A 16,818-nucleotide genomic window follows, 5' to 3' on the forward strand; every position below is an offset into this window, starting at 1 on the left:
ATATGTCCATGGCAAAACCTTCATTCTGTGGTCAGTGAACTGTTCAGTTGTTTATATTGAGATGTGCTTTGGATCGATGTCATGCTGGAAGTTCCAACCATGGCCCAGTTTAAGTTTCCTGACAGGGTCAGTCAGGATATGATTTAATATCTGCTGGTCCTTGATGGAGTTTATGATACTGTGTATCCTATCAAGTTGTCCAGGGTCTTTGGAAGAAAATTAGCCCTCCAGCAATGCATTAAAGATTCACCTTCACAGTGGGGATGAGGTGCTTTTCTACATGTCTATGTTTTTGTCTGTCAATGCCACATCTGGTGATTTTCTAAAAAGCTTTATTTTGGTCTCATCTGGCCCTAAAACCCAGTTCAAAAACTAAAAGTTCAGTCATTTTTGCTAATATTCAAATGAGCCGATATTTGTGAACCCACTGTATGTATTTCCTCAGTATGATTCTGAGAAAAGGGGAAACGATATTAAACTCCAAGCCAGTAGGTGGCGGTAAACATGTAGCACTTGTATCACTGACATCCTGACCCCATACCCCCCTCCCCCCACCAAAAAAAAAAAAAAAAAAACAGGAAATAGACAAGTAACTGCGTATTACTGCGACCGAAAACTGCAACACAAACCCCTCGTCTTCTGCTGTTGTTATTCTTCCACGCAAATAGACAACCATAACCCGAGGATTAAGGCTTTTATAAGCCTTGGAATTCTCCTCAAGTTCTGATTCAATAGCTGGGATGCATAATTTCCCTCTAAATTTTAGCTTGTTTAATGGCAGGTATTGGAAATTTCACAGTAAAAAGGAAGAGATATTTATTAGACATATAAGTCCATTAAGCAACAGGCGAAGATTATTTACGCGATCGTAAGAATCTGCAAGGGAGGCTTGTTTTTGTTTGTGTGTGTTTTTGTTGAGCTGTTTTTTTTTTGAGAGATTTTTAAAGGTGCTTCTGTAGGGGACATCGAAGTTGAGGTTATTCGGGTTTAATCCAGTATTGGCTAGTTGTTTCTTATTAATAATTTTCGGTTTGTGCCGTATATTCTCCAAATTAACGTGCTAATCATTGTTTAGGTTTGGTGTAACGGCAGAATAACTGGTCGATGGTTGTTTATCAAAGAGACTGACATCTAGTGTTAGTAAAGAGTTGTTGCAGTTCCGTCAATATATATAAATATATATATATTATAGTTGAATAAACCATGAAGCTCCTGGAAAACTCAAGTTTTGAGGCCATGAACAGTCTGCTCACTATTGAAACGGGAGACAGTAAGATAATTGGACGGTAAGTGCTGAATACTCGCTTTTATAAGTTCAAACTAAGAAAAGTGACATCCTTTCTAAAAACATTTGCCTATCTGAACACTGCCAGATCACATAAAGAGGAACTAAGTAAAGAAGATGTTATTCACTCTTCTGGTACCTGATAGCACTCGTGCATCACGGAAAGACGTCTTATTTGATGTGCGTGTTTTCATCTATCTGCAATACGTCTATAGGACGTTTCCTGTCAGATGTCAAATGGACGTATAGAAAATGTCTTTAAGATGTTTATGATTTAGAATGTGTGTAGAACTGACAAATTAAAGACGTCTATCAGATGTTAGTAAACAGCAGATGCTTTCCAGATGAAGTGATCTTTAACAGACATCTGGCAGACGTACGTGTGCTATCTGTTATTTGCAGTATTTTGTGATTGAAGTCTGTCACTGTTGTGATGTGTTTCTAGTATTGAGAGCTACTCCTGTAAGATGGCTGGTGACGACAAGCAGATGTTTAAGCAGTTTTGTCAGGAGGGGCAGCCACACGTGCTGGAGGCTCTGTCTCCTCCGCAGAGCTCCGGAATCAGCCCCAACAAGTAAGTCCAAGTCTTTTCCAGAGGTATCGATAAGCATTTCACAGTCATCAACCCTCTCAGTTATACACTGTACAAATATCTTCCAGAAGGTCATTGCGTGTTGATCGAAATATGTTGTGCTTTCAGACTGAGTCAGAGTTTGGATGATGGGGAGGGTCCTCTCTCGGATAAGTGCAGCAGAAAGACTCTCTTTTACTTGATCGCCACTCTCAATGAATCCTTCCGGCCAGACTATGACTTCAGTCGCACCAAAGGCCATGATTTCAGCAAGGAGCCCAGTGTTAATTGGGTAATTTTGACATGATCTAAAATTTTATTGTAAATTACAAAATGTAATTTAAAACTGACTATTAATAATAATAGTAATACCTGCCACCCTACAAAGATAAGGCAGATATGTATGTATGTATGTGTGTGTGTATATATATATATATATATATATATATATATATATATATATATATATATATATATATATATATATATATATGTGTATATACACATATACACATATACATACATACATACATACATACATACATACATACATACATACATATCTGCCTTATCTTTGTAGGGTGGCAGGTATTACTATTATTATTAACATATATCCCCAGTCAAGAAAATTTGCTGTTAGGATTTAAATAGGCTAATGCTTAAGAGTCTATGTCTGGATCATTATTGCGGTCGTTATTATTATAAATTTATTTTAGGAATTTATTTATTTATTTCCATCAAGAGGTGCATACATTTTTGGTCAAAATCTTGTATTGTCAATGCAAGAGACAAGCACTCTGTAAAGTCCACTCCAGCACATCCCAAAGACTTGCAATGAATTCAAGGTCTGGACTCAGAGGGGCCAATTCATGTGTGAAAAATGATTCTTCATGCTCCCTCCCAACCATTCTTTAACAATTTGAGCCTGATGAATCTTGACATTGTCATCGTGATATATGGCCATGATGTGTCTTCCTACATGGTTGTTTAAGAAATTAAAAGCTACACATTCTATCAATTAGGGTTAGAAGAACTGTTGCCACACACATTAAATGCTAGAAACATAATAATCAGTGCAATTATGATCCAATCATAGACTCTTAAAGAGTTAGTTCACCCAAAAATTTAAATTCTGTCAGTAATTACTCACCCTCATTTTAGATGAAATCTGAGAGCTGTCTCACTCCTTCATAGGCTTCTATGTAATCGATATCTGCCATCCCAGAAAAGTTAGTAAAGACATCGTTAAAATAGTCCAAGTGACTACAGTGGCTCAACCTTAAGTTTATCAAGCGACGAGAATACTTTTTGTACAAAAAAACAACAAAAATAACGACTTTATTCATTTTCTTCTGTGTGGGCCTCTGAGTGAGTTCACGTAGTGTAACAGCGCATCGCTTCTGTGTTGTACGTCAGAACGTAGGCTCACTATTACGTAGGCTCACTATTGGCCGACGCTGGTCATGTGTGTGATGCTGGCCAATAGTGAGCCTGCATTCTGACGTACAACACAGAAGCGCTGCGCTGTTACACTACGTGAACTCACTCAAAGGTCTATTCAACTATTCAGAAAATGAATAGTTGAATAAAGTCGTTATTTTAGTTGTTTTTTTGCGCACAAAAAGTATTGTCGTCGCTTGATAAACCTAATGTTGAGCCACTGTAGTCACTTGGACTATTTTAACGATGTCTTTACCAACTTTTCTGGGATGGCAGATGTAGATTACCTAGTAGCTTATGAAGGAGTGAGACAGCTCTCAGATTTCATCAAAAATATCTTAATTTGTGTTTCGAAGATGAACGAAAGTCTTACGGGGTTGGAACAACATGAGGGTGAGTAATTACTGACAGAATTTAAATTTTTTAACTAACCCTTTAAGCATTTAAATCCAAACAGCGACGGTAACATATACATATCAATCAATTTAAATCAGTCATGTTCACGTGAATGTGAAGAGACGTGTTTAACACGATAAAAACGAGGTTCATTTTTGCACAGGTCTTTAATGCAGTGAACAGCAGTTTGTCTGCTGCTGCGGGCGAGGCGTACAGTCATCTACAGCCTCAGTTATGGGAAGCGCTGGACAAGGAGATCAGCCTTGCTGAATGTGACATATACAGGTAGATATACTGCTTTCAAAACCCATGTAGTGGTGTTTGTTCGAATAATACATCATTCAATTGCGATGCATGTTCATTCAAGTTCTGATTGGATTCTGTGACAGTTACAATCCTGACCTGGATTCAGACCCATATGGGGAAGAAGGCAACCTGTGGTCCTTCAACTACTTCTTTTATAACAAAAGACTGAAGAGGATTGTGTTCTTCACATGCCGTTCTGTCAGGTGAGGGTCTTTATGTCAGAGATAAAGCAATTCTGCATTAATGTATGAAAAAGGTTTGTGAAGAAATTAATGCTTTTATTCAGCAAGGAGGACACATTAAAGTGACAGTAAGACATTTATAATGTTACAAAAAATCAATTTCTAATAAACTTTCTATTTATCAAATAATCCTGACAAAATGTATCATGGTTTCCACCAAAATATTAAGCAGCACAACTGTTTTCAACATTGGTAATAATAAGAAATATTTCTTGAGCACCAAATCAGCTTATTAGAATGATTTCTGAAGGATCATGTGACGCTAAACACTGGAACATTCTGCTTGTCCATCACTGGAATAAATTATATTTTAAAAATAGAAATCAGTTATTTTAATTTGTAATCATTTCTCTCATTATTACAGTTTTTACTGTGTTTTTGATGGAATGAATGCAGCCTTAGCGAGAGATTTCTTTCAAAAACATCTTACGGACCTTTTAAATGATAGTGTATACAATACATTTTACATTATTGCTATTCTTATTTTATTAAATATCTTATGAATCTCAGGCTCAACAGGTCCAACCTGAAAACATTTCAATGACCTTTGACTTCTGTGTATTTGTCCTTTTAGTCTTTTCATGGCTCCACGAGACTCTGGCATCGGCACAGAATTGGATCTGGAATTGGATGAGGGCAGCTATGAGGAAGAGGAAGAGGGGAACATGGATGAAGAGAGGTGAGGAGCGTTATTATTTGTTTATCACTTCTCCAGGAAGTACTGCATCACAAACACCCACACTCTTGCTTTATCTTCATTAAGTTTTGACTGCCAAATGACTGCAAATAAACCACGTGGTTTCAGTGTATTTGCTGGTGAAGGGTTAAAAGCCAGAAGTAACATTGCAGTGTATCTAAAGATATTACCAGCCTTTCATTTCATCAGTGATAGATTGATTGATCTTTCCTCAGGTATGGTGCACTGTGTGCCTGGTGAAGCCCTCATCCCTGTCCTCTGAAGACCGCAATCTCTTGCCTGAGGTTTTATGCCTGTTATTCTTTTCTGTTTTTTTTGTGGTCAATTTTATATTGTTGGTCATTTCTTAGGAATGGAGAGATGTTGTAATCCAGAGATTTTCAAGTGCTGTTTATCGCACTTTAACATTTTCCTTTGCTTCATTGCATTCACTATACTTACCTCTGACACCGGCCTTTGAGGGAACCAGTGTGATGTATGTTGGGATATTTTTACTGTCTTGTTTTTTTTAATCTCCAAAGAGGTCTTTTTTTTATTTGTCTCTGAGCGTAAATTGAATTATGCAGCTTTTATTCTCCCTCTCTTTTCCCTTTTCAATAGTTCCAGTAGTTTTATGTCTCCACAAGTGTCACAGTATTTCCACTAGGTGGCATATTTCAACATCTAATCATCTTTGCCTCTTGTCTCTAGTTACTCTACTAGCATTTTGAGCATTAAGTGAAATAAAATAAAGAGATTGTAAGTCATAGTTCACATGTAAATGTTTAAATCCAGTTTCCATATTTATTAGGCCTACACATGCTCATAACTCATATTTTTGTCTAGGTTTCATTTCTTTTTTTCTATAAATGATAATAGAACTAAATATTCATGTTTGTTTTTAGGCCTTAATACATTTTCCTGCAACTTTTTTTGCCTAACAGCATAAACATTGCCCAGTAGATTTATTAATGTTGACCTACGGATCAACTTTCCCTTTTTAGTTTCGGCCCCGAAGCTAATAAAAATGTAAAAGAAAAACCATGATGGGTCTGTAAAGTTTAATTTTTATAAAGCTTTTTATTTGTTGTTGCTAGTTTTTATTTGGATTTCGCAACTTTTGTGAGGTGTATAACGTGAGGTGAACATTGCAGTTTCACTTTCTTCCGTGAAGACCTGTTTGTGGTGAATGATTTTACGTTGTCTGACAACACATTAGACTATAGAGGCAAAAATTCTCTTCATATTCTTTGCTGTGTTTTATTTTGTTGATCTAAAATGATTTTATGGAAAGATATTACGGTAGATATTATGACCTATAAGAGTGGGTGTCACTGAACGTTATTGCATCCTGTTTGACAGCGAACAGCTTGATGTTGAAAGAATTTGTTTGATCAGTTTCATCTACAGTGGCTTGAATAATACCTCCTCATGATGAACTCTGTAGTTCGTATTGTCCACCGTTGTGTTGGAGGGCCTCTTGAATATCTGGCCATATGTGGTGAAGTCACAATCTTTCTGAATTCCTTTTCCATTTTAGATTTGACTGTGACCCATCTATGTTTGTAATTTCAAGCACTTTGATATATTACAGAGTTGAGCCAGTATAAGAACAGAGAGAGATGCAAGATCACTTTTGTTGTTAATTGCATACATTATTTCTACAAATGTTTTTAGAGTATAGTCCTACAAAAGTACCAGGATGAGCCCAACTGGATGCATATTAATGCATTAACATGTCCTTCTTGGCAGCTTAAAACATTTGTATAAATTTCCTTTTAAAGAGCATTTGCGTTATTTCCAAAATGCTGTGTCAAATAAATATCTACTGACTTAATGTGCACTGATTGCGATTATTTTTTTTTTTTTTTTGTGAAAAAAACCCTCCAAAAGTACTGCTGTACAGTTCTAGTCTGAATGTCAACATGATTATTTTAGCATCATTAATCAGACCACATCTAGTAATGAATCATTAATTAGCAGCAAAGCAATACAGTATCATTTGTCATTTTATTTGTACTGGCAACAACAAAATACTTGTTTGTGGGTTCGTCACCCCTTGAAACAACAACAACACATGTAGTGTCCACTTCTCGCTAGTAACAAAAAGATATCTACAAACTGACGAGTACTTTAACGAGAAAAAAAAAAAAGGGTCAAAGCATTGCATGCAGGCATCACAAACGATAACATATGTAAAGCCTTTGTTTAGCTTGACAGGCACACCTCTTAACCATTATATGGACGTTTCCTGTGGCGCATGACGTGCTCCACTTCCCTTCAGGGTCAAACCTGCTCTACAGCACAAATACATCGTTTAACAGACATTTACAAAAGAGAGTCGCAGAAAACAGAACCCTTTTGAATTCTTCACATGAAAAGGAAACATGAGCACTTGTGCTAACCCGTTGCAGATACATGCGCTCAGAGGAAACTCAAATCTTTGGTACTTCAACAAAGTCCAAATCTAACAACATCAGCTGTTTTACTGGAAAAAAAGGCACTTTAAATAGTCAAATCTGTGTTTTCCACTGCAAAAATATGTAAACAGTACATAAAGGCACGAAGTGTGCATCAAGTATACCAGGAATTAAGTTAGAGGTACTTTAATTTACACAACATGGTTGTACAATGGGAAATCCATGCACTTGATTAGACAATACTGATGTTAAAATTGTGTGCACGAGCCTCGTGATTTTCTGTGCTGTGAACGAACGTCTGCTAGGAAAGAGTTTTTAGCAGCAGCACTTTGCACTCGGTGTGTCATTTTCTTGAAGAGATCACCACAAATGGATATTTTCAGAGGTAAGAAACAGTCACTTCTGTTTGCAAAGACTACGAGGTCAGTCTCTGGCCTGTCCCGAACACCTAAACCACAGTTTATGGAACCTGTTCCATCCGATGCCCTTGAGCTCTGCATACCTTATGAGGTAAAATCTCGCTCTTCATAGAGTCCACTCCCCCTGATTGTGGGTAAACAGAATGAAGAATGCTCATTAATGGTCTCCAGTCTCATTCGGTTCGAAATCGGGGACCACCTGATCCGTCGAGTGTCTGGTGCTGGAGTGCTGGCTGAGGGATACATTGTTGTTACAGTGGAGCCACGGGTGGAGAAGTATATCTCCAGCCTCAAGCCTCTCTGAGGGAGATTTCCTCAGCATGCAGTAGACCAGTGACTTAGCCCTGGGTGAAAGAGTCTCCGGGATGGTAAACGCACCCCTGCGAATTTTGCTGAACAGTGCTGTGGGTTCCACATCCTGAAAAGGGTAACGTCCTACTAGCATGGTGTAGAGAACAACGCCGAGGCTCCATACGTCGGCAGCCTTCCCTGAGTACGAGTGCCGTGAGTTTAAGATCTCCGGGCCCACGTAGGCCGGGCAGCCATGTTTGTCCGTCAGCGAATCATCGTTCCCGTTAAGAAGACAGGAGTCCTCCAGGTTTTGCAAGACAAGCTTTGTTCTGAGGAAACAAAAGAACATCTATCAGTCACCTGATAACTAGGTCCTACATTAATGAATGGAAAATATTTGACAGATGAGCAAGATAAGATAAACCTAGTTTGGAACTAGTACGTATATAAAAAAAAATATATATATTAAAATATTATATTTTAATTTAGTTATACATTGTAACAATATATTATACATTTTATATTTATTTTACTTTATTTTTTTAATAGTAAATAAATAAAAAGCTATTAACATCTGTTCATTTCTGAATACTTTATATTTAAAATTTAACAACTTTGTGGAATTCAAAAATAATCTTGTTACATAAAAAGTAAGAATACACAGATATTAAGTGGATTATTTTCATGCCATATGACTGATAAATTACCAATATAAAGGTCTATAATGTTCAAATAAATATCAAAAAAATAAAAATCATTTAAAATACTACAACTGAATTTAGGCATTACATCATTACAATGTACAGTATATAAAACAGATATTAATTTTGAGATTTGCTAAAGATTACATTAAATAATATTAAATTATGAGTACTTATTAAATTTAGTTGGTGTCAGAAAACGACAAAAGGTAGTGAAAATGAGCACCCACGATTAATTATTGGCCAGTTTAGATTGAATAATGTCCGGGGAACAAGATTATATTTGCTTTTTGTCATCGAATATCATGCATCCCTACTATCAAGAGCTGATATGACTTGACTAACTAGCAATTTAAAAAATGTAATTGAGTTACTGACCTCTGTGGATCGGTGAACACAAACTTGCGCAGTTTAAGGTCTCTCAAAATGACGCCGTTCTCGTGACAGTGCGCGACCGCGGCTGCCATCTGTCCGAACAGGCGCACTGCCTCATCCTCCTGCAGCCTCTTACAGGTGCGCACGTACGAGTGCATGTCTCCATAGTTACGCTCGAAGAATATGTACACGTTGTTCTCCCCGAGCACCAGCTCTGAAATCTTGCAGATGTTGCTGTGCGGAAGCAGACGAGTGTAGGGCGCGATGAACTCGTGATACTTCTTAATGGAAAACACCTGAAGGGAACATACCAAAACAAAATGATTATTGATCCTTCATTATATAAAAGTTCCAGAACTTATATTACTATAAAATATTTCAAATCCACTATAATGAAGAATCTATGCTCACTTTGCATGTGTACTCCTGTTCTGTGACCTGATGAACAGCTCTAAATGTCTGCGCTCCTTCTGTGGCCTCCAACAGGATGTAGGGTCCGATGCGTGAGACGTGGTGCTTCTCGGACCCCGGCTGCTCGAGGGTCTGGGACAGGGGGCGAAGACAGGGCGCGAGACCCGGGGAAGGAGGCTGGCTGAGCCTGCGGCGCTTGCATTTGAAGGTGTCAGTGTTGTGAGAGTCCTCAAAGTCTACTCGCTTCAGTCGGAGGGGAGGTGTAGGTGTTGACAGGTTTATACTCATCTGTGACAAAAACAAGTGAACGTAAGTTCATGACCTTGTGACAGTATAACCTAACATACCATAAATGCTGATTGGATGAAGAATGCAGAGTGCACAATGCACAAAGGTGACATGAAAATGGATCAAATTAGTACATTTGATTATTGCACCACACTTGAACACTCAGTAGCTGTGGGATAATAACTCACACTAACTAACTAAACAAGAATGGGTGGTTCAGTCATGTTGTGTAACGAAAGGAGGTAATTTATAACTATTGAATGACTATGTGATAAGCAGTGTTGCTTGATCATACTGACTCAAGTTCCTTTCGAAATTCTGTTTGGCGCCTGTGAGTCATTCAAGTGTTTAAGTTATTACACATTCAAGCGTACGTCATAGAATGACGTATCCCAGTTTCTTCCACTTCACTATTTTTAAACAAACTTTTCTATTCAAATAGCCTATTAGTAGAATTTTCTCGTCATACATTTTAAGACTACATTGAATAGGCGGGTACGAGGTTTCATCATTCCGATAATGTCGGATTCGAACCTAAATCTCCTGATCAAGCAGTTCTCAGCATATGCGTGAACCACTGCGCCACAACTCACAGTCAAGAAAAGTAGGCTATCCTATGAAATATTACTAACAGAATATGCTCAAAAATGCTCAGTAAATAGAATGCGAAGTGCAAGTTGACATAGTTCAAACAACAATATGCGCAACCTGCAACACTATGTAAAGTTTAACCAGCAAATTGTTTCTCAATACTCGTTTAAATGGGGAAAGTAGATCAATAATTGACATTAATCGTAAGGAAACTTGGTTGGAAAGTATGAAGTAGTGATTTCTAGAAGTTAAGGTGACGCTTAAGTCTGAAGTCTGACTTACCTCGCTGCTTTAGACAAAGGACCCGCTCCTCTCCAAAACAGAACAATGAAAACTAGGCGCACTTAGTTGTGTCTACTTGTCAGAGAACATTTCCACCGGGGAAAAACATAAAATATAATGAAATGAACACTGGGAAACTGTCAACTGTAGTCAAGTCTCGGCATAAGAGAGATAATGTTGTCTCCGGTGAATACAGAATAAATATGAATTGGTTTAAAAGGACGCGCGTGCCTTATACAGTAGTTGATTTGTAAAGAGTCTCCGGTTTCAATGTGTTTTGCAGATATTCGTGCATTTAGCCTCTTTTCATTCGTAATCTTTCTTCTTTGTCCTTGAAGTTGAGCAAATTGATACTTGTGAGTCTGGCGGCAACACCAAGAGCTCTCAGTTGTTGGCACGAATGTCTTTGTTCCTTATTCCCGCTGAATGAACGCGTCCTGAATGGACAATATTTCCTTGGATGTAAGTTTTCACTAAAAGTCCTTTGGTCGGATGAAGTATAAGATAATTCACGATGGGTATCGGACAAATAAAACTTGATAAGCCGCAGTTAAACGCACTTTACTGGAAGTTTTGCGATACGACAAACAAGGAATTGCCTGAAGAAAGTTGAACTAGTGAACACGTCCGAGTCGGTGACAGCGTAGAAATTGAATAATTAGTCCTTTAGTTCCTATTTTGTTTCTGCAGAAGTAAAGGTCCCTTTAGTAATGAGATCACAAATCAGACGTGGCCCCTCAGCCTGACCGTCCGACTGTAAAGTCTCAATTTGGCTGGGCACGTCTAATATGCTCGGTGTGTTACACCAGCCGACTCGATGATGCTGTTCTTAGTAAGATTGCGACATATTGGCTCCGCCCATCGGGTCTGACGACATCTAGTACAGAGCTTCGCAATAGTAGGCACTACTGTTGAAGTTTGCTAGGGCTGGATTTCAAACGCAAAGCGTGGCATTCAATGGAAATGGTTAGTCAGTTTTACACTGTAAACACCTCTGATTTGACCATAATATCTCAACAGTGTCTAAAAGCAGCGAATATTTTTTGTACACATTGTAGTCTGCCATCAATAGGCTATCCTAGGATTGAAATTAAACGGCGAGGGAAAATGTACAAAAGAATGTGATAGATAGATCGTGTAAATATAGGCTACATTAAACTAAGCCAGCGAAAACCGTGCTATATACGTTAAGTCTGTCATTTTTACTGTTGTGAAGATTAATGCCTCTCCCCTGCTGTGTATGACTCAATACCAATGTTTGTGTTGCACATCAAGTGTTTGTCAGGGACAGGGTGACATGCAGCCAGGTGTAAGATATAAAGCAAAATACTAAATAGGAACCCAGCAAATAGGCTATATATTGTTTCTCCTACACATCAATAATATTAAATGGAGAACAAATTAAGACTAAATGTTTATTTTACCTCAGGTCTCAGAGATGTCTCAAACTGTGCTCAGATTTGCAGTTACCAAAAGTCAAACATTTCAATATGAACTTTTTCATAAATTACACTGTAAAAAAAATAAATAAAAATAATCATGACTCATCACAACTTTTTATCTTTAGTCAAATCAACACAGATAATGTGGTTCAGATAACAATATTTTGAGTTTCGATTTATTAAATCAATCTCCATTGTATTAACATAAAGTTTTAAGGCAACCAGGTAACTTACTTTTTTAAGTTAAACCAACACATTTTTTTTTTTTTTTTTTTTACAGTGACTATCCATACTGTCCATATTGTTGTTTTGGTCTAATTTGTGTCTATTTTAGGATGCATGTGTCAATGTAAATTAAAAATATAACTTAAATTAAACTAATTTAAACCTGTGAGCAATTCAAATTTCCTCAAGGAAGGCATGGTCAGTGAGCTAATAATATTATACAAAAAAATCCCAACCTATTAAATTCAGTAACTGCAATTTGTGTTAGACATAACCTCTATTCGATTTCAGCCTGTATTATTGCTGGAGTACTGGTTATTTAGGAAACTGCATGTTTGTCTTTCTCAGGTGACCTACAGTAAGCAGACTGCAGCGACAAACGCTGTAACCTGAGGCAGAGTGCACCAGTCAGTCAGCATGGATGCCTCCACAGAGCTCATGGTTTCAAGTTGAGTCAGAGGTTTCATGCATGTGTGTGTGTGTGTGTGTGTGGGTGGAAAGAGGTTTCCTGGGCTGTTCCACCATCAGAGGCCTGAGTGGGAGACTAACCACTCCTTAAAATGGAAACATTTCTGCTGCACAGTGCGTTTTATCGGTCAATCTTGCACCTCTGTTGTCCTCAAGACACCCGATGCAATCGTTCAAAATGAGCTAAATAGACAGAGAGATATTCAGGGGATTTCTTTGAATGGAATCCTCTGGTTTAACAGCCACAGCTGAGTTATAACATTTTAATATATCACCATCTAAAAGCTAAAAGCGTAGCACAGTTTCTCTCCATGTTGACAGAGAGGGAATTGTGTGGATGAATATGACTCTATTTCCAAGAAATCTCCTTCCTGTCTGTGTCTACACAGATGTCACACATTCTGGATTGAGACATATTGTCACCATGGGAACAAGCAATGTCCTCACAAAGGCTCTGTCTCATCTTGATGGACACTAATGGTGGTTTACCGCCATGGAAGCGCTGGTCCAAAGTGATCAGGAAGTCATGAATTTCCTCCCTGCAGCTTCCACCAGCTGATGACAGCCTTTGGGCGAAAAGGGACACATTTGTTCTCTTTATGTCTCCGATGATTTTGATAAGAGACATGCTGACTTATTCGAATTGGCCCTGCATCAGTCTTTCACACACGTAGACACAAATACAGTCAATCGCAGACACATGTCGCTGAATTAGCCTAGTTTACGAAAAGGGACAGACCTGTATATCAATGTCTAATTGGATTAGCGGTGTCATCGAGTGGGTTAAGCTGTAAACTCACAGATGTCTCTCTAGAGGACGGGGCTCCACCACTTCCTCAACTAATTGGCTAATCATGTTAACAGCAATACTATAACAGAAACACTTTAAAGAAACTTGAACTTCACTTTGTAACTGTTTTATCCCCGTCAATCCGGCAACATTTTATCACCTTGGTTGTTGTATTCATCACGTCAGTTCGATAATGAAATGTCCAATGAGTGCACTTAAAAGTTAATGTAGAACAAAAATTTGTGTACAAACGATTTTCATTTAGAAAGCGCTAATAAATTTCGCAAATAATAAAAAAAAAAGAAAAAAGTGTGACATTTTGAAAAACATATGCCAATAAACTTCACTGTAAAGAAAAGTTGCTGCCTTCAAATTTTAAGTACAATCAACTTGCATGTTTAAGTCATTTCAACTTAAAGGGTTAGTTCACCCAAAAATGAAAATTCTGTCAGTAATTACTCACCCTCATGTTGTTCCAACCATGTAAGTCTTTTGTTCATCTTCGGAACACAAATTAAGATATTTTTGATGAAATCTGACAGAATTTTGACTCCTCCATAGGCTTCCAGTGTGACCGAAACTCACCGGCCCAGAATAGTTATTAAAACATCGTTAAAATAGTCCAAGTAACTACAGTGGCACTACATTAAGTTTATCATGCGACGAGAATACTTTTTGTGCGCAAAAACAAACAAAAATAACGACTTTATTCCACTTTTCATTTCCTTCTCTCTGGGCCTCGTATGTTTTTGCGCTGCGCGTCTGTGTTGCACGTCATCACGCAACACACACATGACCGGCGTCGGCCAATAGTGAGCCTACGTGGTGACGTGTAACACAGACGCGCTGCGCAAAAACACTACGCGAACCAACTAGAAATCCAGAGAGAAGGAAATGAATAGTGGAATAAAGTCGTTATTTTTGTTTGTTTTTGCGCACAAAAAGTATTCTCGTCGCTTGATATAATTAAGATTGAGCCACTGGAGTCACTTGGACTATATTAACGATCTCTTTAATAACTTTTCTGGGCCAGCAAGTTTCGGTCACACTGGAAGCCTATGGAGGAGTGAAACATGGCTCAGATTTCATCAAAAATATCTTAATTTGTGTTCCGAAGATGAACGAAGGTCTTACGCAGTTGGAACAACATGAGGGTGAGTAATTACTGACAGAATTTTAATTTTTGGGTGAACTAACCCTTTAAATTACATTAAACTGACTTGAGTTGAGTTGAGTTGAAAAACGTCGAAAATTGCTTAACTTAATTTGATTAGTTAAAGCAATGTAAAAGCATGTTATCATAACATATTGATCATATAATTTTTTACTTTTCACTTTTTTAACTTAAATGAAAAATCATTCTTTACAGTGTATTGCATTTGAATATAACGTACAACCAACACTAATCCCTACCCTAAACCTAACTGAGCAAATGCGTATTATGAAGCAACCATGTCATTTTAGCTTGCTTCTACAATTATTTAAGCTATTTTATTGTGTTTCACAGGAGTCATACTTGAGTACTCTGTATCTCAAGTGAAACCATGTGAGCTACTGATCAAGGTTATCAGGAAAACCAAATGGAGAGTTTACAAATCCTACACTATGGTAAACACATTTTAAGTTCATAACATATTGTGCAAGTATTTATTAATTAATTCGCGTGAAAGTTAAAGTTGTTGGTGTATTACTGGAAATTACCAATGGTCATTTCACTTGGAATCGGCATGAACGTTTTTGAAGTTTCGAAAAAATCTTGAGGCATGTCTTTTTTTCAATGAGCCTGGGCTTGATGTTATCATCAAGATTAGCATATGCTGAAATGTAAACATAAAGAAACTCACACCTGAAGTAATCACTAACAATAGATCCAGACTAAGAGAGTGGATTTGTGAGGGGATGAGTGGGCAATTCTCATTAAACTTCTCTTCAAAATCAAAATCCTCTCCCATCACCATAACAATTATACATCACGCAGCAATTTCTTAGAAGAGTATTAGGCAACTTGAGCTCAAAGAGGAACAAAAAATCTGATATTTCATGATGTTCATTTCTGATTATTAAGCTATATTGTAATGCTAAAAGGCACTGTCTTGAAGATTGTGACACTCTTGCAAATGATTTTAATGAAACCATCATGTGCGCTTTAAAGAGAGTTAGAAAGAATGCAGTCAGCAGGTCACTTCTTTTTTCAAGCCTCACTCTGTTTTTGAAAGATTGTGAAAGTCTGAATTCCTCAGCCGTGAGCGGTCTCTCACATAAACAAGTTACTCACAGCTTTTTAATGGCACATTGAATGGCTTTGTGCTTCTGTTTTTTTTTTTCCTTCTTTTTTTCCAAATGGCTTAAAGTGGCTTTAAATGGCTTTGTGGGAGAAAAAAAAAACGAAAGTGCATTTATAATGTCAGCTCCAATGGTTAAGTCATTTGATTCTCTTAAACTCTTTAACGTTTTTTTGCTGTGTGTATTCAGGGATCCTCTTTATTCCGCTTAAGTTTCCTCTGTGGCCCTCTGTAAACAGATCTCCACCCTATCTTTCTAGATCACAAGTGCAAAGTGGCAAGTCTTTTCATTTCCAGCAGTTAAGCATTCTCTGTGTAGTTGGGCCCAAAAGCCCTATCAGATTTCAAAGCTTAAATGTGTATTGTGTGTGTATTGACTGTATCGACCTCTAAATGGCTCATTAATGGACCAACAAAGAATGAAAGAGTTTCTTTTCGAAATATAGCAACTTTTTTTTTATCAACAGTTTTGTCTAATTATCGTGGTGTAATAATATAGTTATACTTTCCCGTCTGGTTTTGTTTGGAATAATTCTTGAATAGGACCTAACTTAAGTTTTTAAGTTTGTTTACACAACGCCTAATTAATTAGCATAATGAGCTCATTTGTATGTCAAACAGTATAACTTTAAAAGATAAGAAAATTACAGACATTAAACTAAACAGACAATACAAAACATGGAATTCAAAGATACAAAAGACATTTTAACTGACATGTCCTCTTAGACTGAAATTGGATTAATTTAATGTCTTGTGAAACATCAAGAGAGTGCTGACTGAAATGAACAATGCTCACAGGTTCATTACTAATGACCTCAGTCTCAAATGTTTATATTGCGTGTTCCGTCCAGCCGTCTGTTGACTGTAACCACCAGGTCTGGCTGCTCTGGAAGATTTTGTCCTTTTAAGCCTTTGGT

At 37.5% G+C, this 16,818-nt stretch overlaps 3 protein-coding genes across 3 annotated transcripts in view; 2 read left to right on the forward strand and 1 right to left on the reverse strand.

The window, feature by feature from the left end:
• Nucleotides 1–561: 561 nt before the first annotated feature.
• Nucleotides 562–6,753, forward strand: maf1a (MAF1 homolog, negative regulator of RNA polymerase III a). Its single transcript, XM_084395294.1, has 7 exons — nt 562–1,286; nt 1,731–1,859; nt 1,986–2,148; nt 3,856–3,977; nt 4,082–4,201; nt 4,815–4,919; nt 5,153–6,753. Exons 1-7 carry the CDS (start codon nt 1,204–1,206, stop codon nt 5,175–5,177), a joined length of 747 nt encoding a protein of 248 aa, XP_084251420.1. The 5' UTR covers nt 562–1,203; the 3' UTR covers nt 5,178–6,753.
• A 154-nt stretch (nt 6,754–6,907) lies between these two features.
• trib3 (tribbles pseudokinase 3) lies at nt 6,908–11,623 on the reverse strand. Its single transcript, XM_084395291.1, has 4 exons — nt 10,695–11,623; nt 9,534–9,821; nt 9,126–9,418; nt 6,908–8,375 (listed from the first exon to the last, which is right to left on the reverse strand). Exons 2-4 carry the CDS (start codon nt 9,819–9,821, stop codon nt 7,913–7,915), a joined length of 1,044 nt encoding a protein of 347 aa, XP_084251417.1. The 5' UTR covers nt 10,695–11,623; the 3' UTR covers nt 6,908–7,912.
• A 1,140-nt stretch (nt 11,624–12,763) lies between these two features.
• pnp4a (purine nucleoside phosphorylase 4a) overlaps nt 12,764–16,818 on the forward strand; it is a 103,404-nt gene continuing 99,349 nt past the window's right edge. The window contains exon 1 of the mRNA XM_084395293.1: nt 12,764–12,809. The gene's annotated coding sequence lies outside the window, so the exon portion shown is untranslated. The remainder of the gene's footprint in view (nt 12,810–16,818) is intronic.

This window comes from Rutilus rutilus, assembly GCF_951802725.1.
Source record: "Rutilus rutilus genome assembly, chromosome: 22".
Lineage (NCBI taxonomy): Eukaryota > Metazoa > Chordata > Actinopteri > Cypriniformes > Leuciscidae > Rutilus > Rutilus rutilus.